The following is a 12,596-nucleotide window of genomic DNA, read 5'->3' as shown; positions in this document are numbered from 1 at the left end:
ATCTTTTTTCCTTCAGGTAAAATAAGCTGCTTATCTTTTAATAAAACCTCAAATATTTGATCTGCCGTAGAAATATCAAAAGAATAAGTCTTATTTTCAACTTTAGAATAAGAAGAAACTTTTTCTTTTCCTTTAACAGCCTTCAAAGATTTGCATACATAAGGAGGACCCCCACGTAATTCGGCAATATAAATCTCTTTCTCATCTGAATCACTACTATTGGAAAAACAATCAACATATGCAACCTTTTTTGAACTCTTTTTAAAATTTTCTTTTTCTTTCTTAATTTGTTCTATCTGTCTTACTCTCTCAGCTAATTGGGAAAGATCTAAAGTATATTGATTAACAAACTTCTTCTTAACTCCAAATTCTAGCCAATTAGTAGCCATTTTGACAACTTCAGATTCTGGAATCGGAGTAAAATATTTATTCCTCATGTTTCTAAACCGCGCCAAATAAGTATAAATGGATTCTCCTCATGTTTCTCAAATTTGTGAAGTTTTCTCCCACCGCATTCTTTTTGAACTCACATCTTTTTACATGGTGCGATGAATGTGAAAAAGAGAACAGTCGAAGATCTTCAAAAGAATCTGGATTTGGATCTTTCTTTCATTTTCTTACAATTTTCTTGATCTATTTCTATAGTGTTCTTGACCACAATTCTCCAAATCAGATCATTATTCCCCATCATTCTTCTCTCCTTCATTCTTCTATACTCTTCCTTCGACATTCAACAATTAGCAAGTCAACTCAACCTCATGCAAGCAAATCAAAATTAGTCCAATTCAAATTTGGATCTAAACAATAATCCATACCTATAATTATAATTTTGACGTAATTAATTTATAGAATTATTAATTTATCTTTGATGACACTAAGTTTAAAATTTTATTCATCTTTTAATTAAATTACATTTTTAACTTTCTTTTTATCTAAAAATGACCATAATACTCTTTTTACTTTTACACCTTTGTTCCATAAGATTAAGTGCTTGTTTGGACGCTATTATCTTGATAAAAAAAGATCTTTTCTTAATGAAAAATATCTTTTTTTATTTTTTAGCGTGTTTGGCAAATTTTTAGTAGTAAAAATAAAAGCACTAGAAAAATAAAAAAATTAAAAAGCTGTAATTTATATCTTTTTTAAAAGATCTTTTTTTCTTAAAAAAATATGTTTTTCATATAATAAATAAACAAAAAAGTACTTTTATATTGTTATACCCAAACATAATTGATAGTTAAAAAATTTTTTTGCATGAGATACCCAAACATAAAATTACTTTTACTTTTCCATAAGATCTTTTAAAAAAAGATAACTCGAAAAAATATTTTTTCTTAGAAGCTCACCAAAACAAGCCCTAATATTAGTTTTCTATCCTCTTTTTTTACCCTTATACACATGACTTTCATGATCATTTAGTGGCTGAATTTTCAGGGATACAGTTTTTTATTTTTATCCACTTTTAGTGACTTTTAAAGCTTGCAACATAAACCCCAAGTGCTCCAAATAATTTCAGTGGTGTCATACAATTTCTAGAGGCAAATAAGCTTCATATATCACTCAAATAATAAGACAAAAATAGAGAAGCACAACTAAATTAACAGATTACAAAATTAAGCACAAAATCACCATAAAATGGCTTATATGAACATCGAATCAAGCACAAATTTATATTCTAACTATTTCTAACACTTACCTCTTATTTAATTCTGTTCTTAAACCTTTCACACACTAGAAAATATGCACATAAAGGCAGAGGCACGACTGGTGGTGGTACAGTTTCTTTTTGGTTGAAAAGTGTCACAAAAACATCAAAATTCAACCACTTTGAGTTCAAATTTCTCTAAGTTTTTAGGCGTGCTCCATGGATGATTCAAGAATAGTTTTCTATACATGGTGGAGAGTAAAAACTCATCATAGCTACTGTTTAACAAAAAAAAAACAGAAAAAAAGAGAAGAAATAAGAGTTTATCTTGTCAAAATTTTGATATAAACACAAGAATTAGTGAAAACAGGGCAAGAGTTTGTGTTTGTATGGATTGAGTACTTGAAGAACACATGAAGAACAATGGAAAAAGAGTTGAAATAAGGGCTGGGATGCACAGAACAAGTGCAAGAATTTTCTCTCTTTCTCTCTCAAGAATTCAGTCAAAAGAGTGTAAAAATGTGTAAAGTATTTTGTGAATTTTGTGGCCGATGCTTCCTTAAATAAAAAATCAAAGTCTTGCTAAAAGTTATGATGGTAAAAGAGGCTAAAATTTTTGTGGTCAAGGCCTGTACTTTAATGAAGAATGGGCATGAATACGAGGAAACTTAGTCAGCACTTGCGTGTCGAGCTTATCCACAGTTAACCGCAGTTAGTTACTCGAGGTTAAAAACACAGCAGAGAGGGGTGAAAGACTAAGATAATCTCGGCCCAGAGGTTGAGAAGGAGAGACAAGTTACTTGGGTGACAAGTAAGAAGATTTCGGGTCTTTAGGAGTCGTTTGCGGAATACTAGTCAAAAATTCGGTTCGAAGTAAATTTTGCCGTGTGGTAAAGTAATTAATGGCTAAGATTTATTTTTAAAGAAATAAATCATAAATGGATGACTAATATTAATCTTGAGACACAATTACTAAGGTAGAAATTATTTTTATCACTGATTTCGAAGTTTTCGATTACAAGAGTTTTTCTCGGCGCACGTAAAACTGTCACTAAAAGTGAATTTTCAGCTCAAAAAGTCTCTAGTGAGAAAAATAAACAAATGGTAAGCTAAACTTTATTATTTACTAGTCAAACTTGACCTAGGGAGATTAATTACCCTCATTAAGTCAATTTTGACCTTATTAATAGTCTTTTTCTATTTAATTTTTTTATTTTTTACTATTGGGTCAGCCTCACTATTTTTTATTAGGCCGTGGTTTAAAATTTTGTGAAATAAATTTTAAAATAGCCAAAAAAATCTGTTTATCAAAAATCAGATTCTTACACATAACCTCACTCGACGTGGTGGTGGTCTCTGCCGCCAGTTGTTAACGTTCATAAGGTCTTTGCCTTGAGCTTATAACAAACTAATGCTAACACCGCCACATTGAAGATGTCAGTTTGAGACTCACCGTCGAAGAGATTTTTCAGCGGCATTTGCTTTGATCTCTCCGATGTGCCAACTCGTGATCTTTCCAATAGCCCACTTGCTCTACAGTGGTACCATTTAGAAGGTTGTGTCGTTGATCAGTTTTTGAAAAAATTTTCTGGTGACATTCAACCTTTTATTTGAATTGGAACTCAGTCCGGCGATGCGTTCGCTGAAGCTTGGATCTCAGATGAACCATACGTGGCTCACACACGCGGGGGATGATAAGGAAGATGATTCAAGTTCGTGAGGTTGCCATTGGAATTGTGTGAGTGAGGCTGATAAATTCACATTTTATGGTATTTATTTACTTTAATTGGGTGAATTTATTAACTTTTTTCACATTTACTCACTAAAATAGCATGGTTTTGTGAACTTTCTAGGTTATGCTTAAAAGTAAAAATATGCTTTTTAGGTGACTAAAACCCCAAAGTGGTCCCTGAGATTGGGCGAGTTACCCATAATTGTCCTTGACTTTCAAAATTCCCTAACAGCATCCCTCACATTCAGCTCCGGGACCCATAGTTACCCTTCGACCCTTTCCGGCGCTCAGTCAGCAAACGGAGGGATGATCTGGCACCTCCAATGCCACGCTGGAGCCAGCAACGGCTAGCTGATGTGGCAAATTTGAATTTTGTACCCAATCTAGTCCCTGGTCCCATTAAAATCCTAAAAGCTAAGATCATCCTCTTCATTGCCTGAGCTTCAAACTGCTGCTGCTAATTCCTTCTCAGATCATCCTCTACTTCAAATGGTGATTGAAAACTTGCAAGCTTTCATTCAGGACGAGCTTGCAACTCTTTGGGGCGTCCACTCGCAGATTCAAGAGCTGTCAGGGAACCTTGCTGCAATCCATGCAGTGCTCCAAGATGCTGAAGAGAAGCAGATCAGAGAGCGTGTTGTGAAGCTTTGGCTGCAGAAGCTTTCAGATGCAGCACATGTGCTTGATGATATCTTAGATGAATGTTCAATAGAGTCCAACCGTCTACAAAGTGACCAGTGCTTAACTCGTCTTGATCCTGTGACGATCATGTTTCGTCGGGACATCGGTAAGAGGATGAAAGAGATGGTTGACAGGTTTCGTCAAATTGATGAAGAAAGGAGAAGGTTTGAATTGCGTGGAAGAGTTCCAGAGAGGCAACAAGAAGATGAAGCATGGCGCCAGACATGTTCTGGTATCACTAAGCACAATATCTATGGAAGGGAGCAAGATACAGAAAACATTGTGGAGTTTCTTTCAAGGAGTGCTGATAGCAGTAACGACTTCTCTGTTTATCCAATTGTTGGCATGGGGGGCCTTGGAAAAACAACACTTGTTCGATGGGTTTACAATGACAACAAGGTAATTGAACATTTCGATCTAAGAATTTGGGTTTGTGTTTCCACTGAATTCAATACCATGAGAATTCTAGAGTCCATTGTGGAATCTACAAGTGGACATAACCCGAACCTCTCTACTTTAGAAGCACTGAAAAACAAAGTTCAAGAAATACTGCTAGGCAAAAGGTATTTACTTGTTCTAGACGATGTATGGAGCACGGACAAATGGGAGGACTTGAAGTCTGTTTTGCTCTGCGGAGGTGGGACAAAAGGTGCTGCAGTTTTGGTCACTACCCGAGTTGAGAGTGTTGCATCTGTCATGGGAACATGCCCTGCTCATCACTTGTCACCATTATTCGAGGATGACAATTGGTTATTGTTCAAATACCATGCATTTGGATCAGACAAAGTGGAGCACACAGAGCTTGTGGCAATAGGCAAGAAGATTGTAAAGAAATGTGGTGGTTCCCCTCTTGCATCTAAAGCACTTGGAAGCCTTTTGCGCAATAAAAAAGAGGAAATACAGTGGGTGAATGTATTGGAAAGTAAGTTTTGAAACATACTTGAGGATGATGCTATTATTGTACGTGCTTTGAAAATGTACCTGGAGCTGGAGGCGATGAAGAGGATGATCTGAGAAGGAATTAGCAGTAGCAGTTTGAAGCTCAGGTAATGAAGAGGATGATCTTAGCTTTTAGGGTTTTAATGGGACCAGGGACCAGATTGGGTACAAAATTCAAATTTGCCACATCAGCTAGCCGTTGCTGGCTCCAGCGTGGCATTGGAGGTGCCAGATCATCCCTCCGTTTGCTGACTGAGCGCCGGAAAGGGTCGAAGGGCAACTATGGGTCCCGGAGCTGAATGTGAGGGATGCTGTTAGGGAATTTTGAAAGTCAAGGACAATTATGGGTAACTCGCCCAATCTCAGGGACCACTTTGGGGTTTTAGTCTTTTTAGGTCCTAAAATTGCTAAATTTTATTCACTTTAATTCCATTTAATGTCTTGATGTGTTTGTTGAGTGATTTCAGGTTTAGAAGGCAAATATTGAATTGAAGAAGTGAAGAAAAAGCATGTAAAAGTAGAGAATTCATGAAGAAATGAATTCCAAAGCCCACTCCAACTCATTTTTAAAGCTATTTAAGTCCAAATTCAAAAAGAAACAAGGGGAGAGCAATTAGGTTTAGTTTAGTAACATGTTTTAGGTTATATTCTAGAGAGAGAAACTCTCTCTTCTCTCTATAATTTAGGGTAGATTAGTTAAATTTCTCTTAGATTTATATTTTGATACTTGTTTTAATTTAGTTTTTTTTTTTGCAATTTCTTGTTATTACATCCTTGCCCTCTTAGTTTTATTTGTTATTTCCTTTATTTTGTCACTTTTATGTTCATGTACTATTGTTGGAATTGAATTTCTATTAATGTAATTTAATGTTTCTTTGTTTAATGGAATTGAATTTCTATTAATGTAATTTAATGTTTCTTTGTATGTGGTAGTTTTAGATTTTATTATTATTGCAATTTAATATGCTTTTCTTTTTATGCCCACCAAGTGTTTGATAAAATGCTTGGTTTAGTTATAGTGTAGTTTTTGACACTCTTGGCTTGGAATTGAGGACTTTGGTGACCTTGAGTCATTTATGTCTATTCTTGATTGATATATTAGGATAGTTAGTTGATTTGGTTTCCACTAATGCTAGTCTTTCACTAAGTTCATTAGTGAGTTAGCTAGGACTTGTGGATTGAGATCAATTATGCCTATTTGACTTATCATCGATGTTAGGATTGACTAAGTAGAATTAACTCTTCATAATCATCTATGTTTGTAGTCAATGGTTAGGATAGGTAACCTAACTCTCAATCCTTGCCAAAGGAATTTTTAGCACTTGAATTTTTCTTTCTTTAATTAATTGTCTTGAGTTTGATTACTTTTGATATTTAGTTATTGTTTGTTTCTTTTATTCTTTGCTATTTACATTACTTGCCTCTTGCCCTCGAACCTCCATTTTATCATAGCCAGTAATTGAGTACTTCATTGCAATTCTTAGGAAGAACGACCTGGAATTTAAAATTCTTGGTTATTTTGTGTTGATTGTAACATCTTTAAATTAAACTTTGATTAGAGTTAATTGTTGATTTGGAACTATACTTACAACGAAAAATTATATTTTGTGAAATTCCAAACTCACACTTTGGCCTTCATCAGAGGCTAAGCCAGCGAAAATGACAGTTGAGAAGTTAAGTAGCCAAGAGTGATGATTGCAGAAGAACAAAAAAGATAAAGTGAGAAACTACAGAATTATTACTACTTATTAAGATTGTATAATGAATTCAGTTTAGATTAAAGGATTAGAATAGAGAAGGTGATACAAAGAGTATTTTGAGAATTTTATAAAATTTTTAACAGAATCAATTTCAAATTTAATGATAGGATATTTTTATCAAATGATATTAATCTTTCATATGTATAACACCAATTTAATTTTTTTTATAGCTAATTTTGTCAAGAATCAAATCTTTCATAATAAAAAATAATTATTTACTCTTTTAAAATAGAAAACAAAAAATGCCATTTAGATATCTTCCAATAAGGGAGGCGTCATTTTCTCGATTTCTCTTCAAAGAATATATTAGAATAAAAGCGACAATGTTGTGTCGAAGATGAGTATAAATAGAGGAGTACGTGAAGCATCGTATTATTTGTGTGAGCATAGGGACAATAATAATGGGCCCTCTAATAACTGAGTTTGGATTTGTTGTGTTACTAATACTCCCGTGGTTTCTTAGTGTAGTAGCAGAGGAACCAAAAGCCGCAAGCCCAGGTTGTGATTTCCCAGCTATATTCAACTTCGGTGATTCCAATTCAGACACTGGTTGCATGTCGTCTGCATTTTACCCTGCTATTTTGCCTTATGGTCAGACTTTCTTCCATGATGCTGCTGGCAGAGCTTCTGATGGACGCCTTATTATAGATTTCATTGGTAATTATGCTTCTTTTGAGCTTATTAAAACACTAGTTATGATTTTTTATTTTTTTCCGGGGATCCATATGCGATTTCACGTTGAATTTGTTTGGATATGTATAATTACAACTCCTCCAAAAGCCTGGTTTTCACCTTTTTCATAGATCTTAGATTATTACTGTTCTCTTCATAATCACTTTTTTTATCCTTAAAGGTAATATATATATATATTACTACTAGTCAATGTATTGCTGCATATACAAAATAATTTTTGAATATCCAATATTTTGTTTGTCCAGTCCAGTGAGCTAAACATTTGACCAATCAAATCTGTCGAAAAAACTATATTAAAGATGCTAACTATGAATTACTTGTATGTACTATTATATGCAGCCGAGAAGCTTGGTTTCCAGTACTTGAGTGCATACATAGATTCAATTGGAACAAGTTATAGGCATGGCGCAAACTTTGCTGCAGGATCATCAACCATTAGGCGACAAAACAGGACCTACTTTGATGGCGGTTCTCCTTTCACACTGGAAATCCAAACTGCCCAGTTTGTCCAGTTTAAGGCTCGCACCGCCAAGTTCTTCAACCAAGGTTTTCTATTTTACCATCATATGCATAATTGTTAAACTTATTATAATGTAGCTGTGATTTGCAGGGAAGGAAAATCCTTACACGGTTAACTTTCCGAGGCCAGAGGAGTTCGCCAAAGCCATCTATACATTTGATATTGGGCAAAATGATATCGCTCTTGGCATGGGCCACCAAGATTCCCAAGCACTCGTCTCTGACATGCTTGAAAATTTTTTAAAGCAAATTAAGGTAAAATTCACTCTTAAATCTGTCACTAAAAAAAATTAACAAAAGTTTAATGCTACTTTTTGTAATAGACAAATTCAACGGGACAGCTTAGAAAAGTCTTTTTGGGATTCGGAATTTTCATAAAAGAATTTTTTGTCGGTAATATATTAAAATAAACTAAAATATTATAATATTTCTATTTTCTGAATCTTAACATGGCATACCATACCTATACATTTTATAATATTTAGAAAGTATGTTATTTATTTATGATAATTAAATGAGGCAATAGCACCGACTTTTTCCTTCTCTAATTTAAGTGTACCTATGTTAGATGTTATATGAACAAGGAGCAAGGGCATTTTGGATACATAACACGGGTCCAATTGGTTGCTTGCCATTGAGCATGCCTAAGCACAATGCAAATAATAATACTGCAGTTCAAACTTTTAATAGTTTTTGGCCTATAAAAGAAAATACAGTAGAAAACCAAAAAGAAAACGACGTTGCGGTTTCTGGTTCACTTGATGAAAACGGGTGTGTCATATATGCAAACGACATAGCTAAAGATTTCAATAGTAAGCTCAAGAATGGAGTCCTCAAATTGAGGGCACAGTATCCAGATGCCTCTTTCACATACGTGGACATGTTCTCTGCTAAGTATGAGCTCATCAGCAACTCCAAAAGAGAAGGTAACTCTTTCTTTTAATTTTTCATCTATCTGAATTGTATTTCTTATTAGGGATGGTAATGATATATTGATATTCCATAAAAATGAGTTAATTCTCTGTTCTCTATGGATACGTGCTGGTATGAATACAAAAATTTAAAAACCAATTCTAAATGGAAAAAAAATGATACTTAAAATGTTGAACTTCAAAGTTTTTTTTTTTTCCTGAACTTATTTTCCAAAATTACATGAAATGCGTGTTGACCCCGTTTGTTTTTCAGTACATCTCATAATGTATATCAATAATTTAGGATAAACGATTAAAATGACAACTAAAAATTATATTATTAACAAAAATAATTTAAAAAATTACTAACGAAAAATATGTTAGAAAAATTTTAAAATATAATTAAAATAACAGAATATTATATATAAATTCTCAAAAAGAACCTTAAATTAAATTTTGATGTGATTTTCTGTAAATACGATTAAAAAATTAAAAATTTTACATCTTTAAAATTTGGCATGATGCTAAGTGAATTATTTTTGTAATCTTTTATTTATGAACAACCAAAATTAAAAAAAAATAAAAAAGTTTAATAATTGATTTTTTATTTTAATTTTTTGTATACAATTTTTAATATTTATTTAAATATTTTCACAAAAAATTAAATTAAATGGATAACCCTCTTGCCAAATACAAAATTTGGTTATTGCTTACAATAAATTAGAAATTTACTTCATCGTGTTGTTTCTTTACATATACTTGAATGCATTTCTTATACTAAATGCTTCTTGATTTTTTTTTTTTCAAAAAACTAATATATGATTAACGAAGACATGTTAGACGTAATACAAGACATTGCCACCAATAAACGTAGAGCACCAATATAATGACAAAATGAATTGGCAGACAATATAATGGACATAACGTAGAACGGCATTATTCCCAAAATATAATAAATTAAAATGGTGATTCTTGACATGTTACTATGTTTTGATTTTTTTTGGTGACTGTTACTATGTTTTGATTGAATACTTCAATATAAATACAGAGAAACGCGGGTAAAATTTTTTAGGGAAAAACTCGCGTAATATTGTTTTCACCTAAAATTAATAGGTAAGAATCTTTAAATATTAATTTAATTAATATATTAAATTATCTAATAATTTTTAACCATTAATTTCATATGAAAAATAATCGTACATAAATTTTTATTATAATTTTAGTAAAAAGACATTTTTTTTGTGCAAAATAGTTAAATAATATTCTTTTTCATTCTATTTAATTTCTAAATATACACTCCATTTTTTACAAAAACTAAATAATATACATGTTAGTCTATTATTAATTAAAATGCTTTTTAATAATTATATATATATATATAAATATATAAATTAGTGATAATTATTTTGTTAATTCAAAAAAAGAAACAATAATATAAATAAATATTTATTATTAATATTTTAACTTGTTACAAAAATATTTAATTTAAATTTTTTATATATTTGTGATTAATAAAAAATATTAAAAATAATATAATTTATTACATTATTATTAATATTATTGTAGAGTAAAAATAATAATATTATATTATATTTTATTTATTTTCAATATGTTATCAATAATCATGAAATAAAAAAATTAGATCAAATGTTTTTGTAAAAAGTTAAATTATTTTATATTATGTAATAGTAATAGTAATATATTTATTGTTAAAGTAATAAATTTTATTTATTTTATCATTAGTCATGAAATATATGAAAAGATTTAAATTAAATATTTTTGTAACAAGTTAAAATATTAAAAATAAATTAAATTTATTACATTAATAATATATAATATATTATATATTATTATTACTAATATATAATTATAATAATGATTATTGAAGAGTATTTTAGCCAAATGGAATAAACTGTATTTTATTTAATTATTGCAAAAAAGAAAAATGTATATTTTAAAAATAGAGGAGGTGTCATTTTTCTCAAAAAAAAAAATTTAATGTTATCATAAACATAGAGTAAATATAAAAAATATGAAGTATCTAACATTTCTTTTCTCATCAATATATGTTAGTTTAATCTCCATTAATTAATTATATTGGTTTGGTCTCTTTTTTAAAAAAAAAAATAAATCACAACTTAATATATAGTTAATTCTATATGTAATTGCAGGATTTGTTGATCCTTCTGAAATTTGTTGTGGTTATCATGAGGATGGGTACCATGTAAATTGTGGGAACAAAGCCATGATTAAAGGTAAAGAAATTTATGCTGGTTCTTGTAAAGATCCGTCAAAGTACATTAGCTGGGATGGTGTGCACTACACTGAGGCAGCAAATCGATGGATTGCTAATCGCATATTAAATGGTTCATTGTCAGATCCTCCACTTCCTATAACACTCTCTTGTAAAAGGACTCCATAGTGCTATTTGGCATTCCCATAAATCAACTGAGGCACTCTATTTATGTGACTTTTATCTTAATAATCTCAAAAGTAAATAATTACATTTTTTTTTCTTTTTGGTGAAGGTATTTTCTAGTGGAAGAACTATTGGAAACTAGTGTTTTTGTTCCGGTGATGCACGAAAATCGTAATTCTTTAAAAGTTTTTAAATTGATAACTTTTTGCAGATAATATTGGTTAAAACAATTGTGACTAATATTGAGTTTTTCGTAAAGGATTACAACCATTTTTGTATGTGTGTATTTTGTTTAGTGTTTTTAACCTAAATAAAATAAAAATTGAATTAATTGATTGTTCCAATTAAACTATGGTTTTATATTTGATCTTTGTTATTTATTTGTTCGTTACATGTTATAAGGTATTACAATATGTAATGTCCGAATACCTTTAGGAGTAATTTAAATACCAGAGAAAAATTATGGCTAAATCCAGACCTGAGCATTACCAACAGAGATAACAGAATCAATATTTAGTTTGCCTACATAAATCAAATTCAAAATATAAACAAATTAAATCAAATTAAATTTACCAATAATTAACAATAAAAAATAGTAAATACTTTTTTAAGAAAAAAATAGAGATAAATTACTAGTTAGAGTACGATTGAGGTGGAGGAGTATGGATGACAATATACATCTTATCTGTGGGTATCAATCCGATCCAATCCGGTCGGGTAGGGTGTGGATAGGGTTTTCGTGCAAGTTAAACCCCAACTCAACTCACCAACTCACATTCTCTGTACGTATATGTTATATACTTATATAAAAATATGTTTCAAATGAATGTTGAACTAAAGACCTCTCACTAAACGCAAAAGATTCTTAGACATTGAGATAGTATCATTAATTAATATTTTAATATAATTTTTTATATAAAAATCAATTCTATTTTAAATTATCATCAAGTTATATAATAATATTATATTTTTTTAGTAACCTGCGAATAAGATCGGATACCCGCAAGTTAAAAATTAGTAGGGTTAGAGTTAAGATATTCTCAATCCGCGGACTGCGGATAAGGCGCGCAAATAAAATTATAGTTAAATCTAAACCCTACCGTACCGTACCATACCTATTATAGAGGAGGAGAAGGATAATGGTTGAATATACCTACGATAAAAAAAAAAAGGAGTTAATTGAGTCGTTGGCGGTTGAAGGCAAAGGCGCTGCACTGTGGAACGGAGCATAGGAATGCCGACATGGTAGTAGAGGAGGGAAGGGAGGACACAGTCCATTCCTTCATTTGAAAATTCA

The 12,596-nt window shown here is 31.2% G+C and overlaps 1 protein-coding gene and 1 pseudogene across 1 annotated transcript; both read left to right on the top strand.

Annotated features, from left to right (window-relative positions):
* The first annotated feature begins 3,866 nt into the window (after nt 1–3,866).
* On the top strand, nt 3,867–5,072 carry LOC112805851 (putative disease resistance protein RGA3; annotated as a pseudogene).
* A 1,634-nt stretch (nt 5,073–6,706) lies between these two features.
* Nucleotides 6,707–11,396, top strand: LOC112697279 (GDSL esterase/lipase At5g14450). The gene is made up of 5 exons (XM_025750384.3): nt 6,707–7,414; nt 7,790–7,996; nt 8,061–8,224; nt 8,538–8,895; nt 11,052–11,396. Exons 1-5 carry the CDS (start codon nt 7,159–7,161, stop codon nt 11,300–11,302), a joined length of 1,236 nt encoding a protein of 411 aa, XP_025606169.1. The 5' UTR covers nt 6,707–7,158; the 3' UTR covers nt 11,303–11,396.
* Nucleotides 11,397–12,596: the final 1,200 nt, after the last annotated feature.

The sequence above is a fragment of the Arachis hypogaea genome, chromosome 6, assembly GCF_003086295.3.
Source record: "Arachis hypogaea cultivar Tifrunner chromosome 6, arahy.Tifrunner.gnm2.J5K5, whole genome shotgun sequence".
Classification (NCBI taxonomy): Eukaryota; Viridiplantae; Streptophyta; class Magnoliopsida; order Fabales; family Fabaceae; genus Arachis; species Arachis hypogaea.
The sequence above is the reverse complement of the archived record's forward strand: the minus strand, read 5'-3'. Positions and strand labels throughout refer to the sequence as shown.

Bases quoted from the DNA above. Each gene is read 5' to 3' on its own strand.
- LOC112697279 (XM_025750384.3), top strand. From the start codon at position 7,159: ATGGGCCCTCTAATAACTGAGTTTGGATTTGTTGTGTTACTAATACTC. The intron at 7,997-8,060 runs GTTTTCTATTTT...TGTGATTTGCAG, and splicing joins CGCCAAGTTCTTCAACCAAG to GGAAGGAAAATCCTTACACG. The intron at 8,896-11,051 runs GTAACTCTTTCT...ATGTAATTGCAG, and splicing joins CAGCAACTCCAAAAGAGAAG to GATTTGTTGATCCTTCTGAA.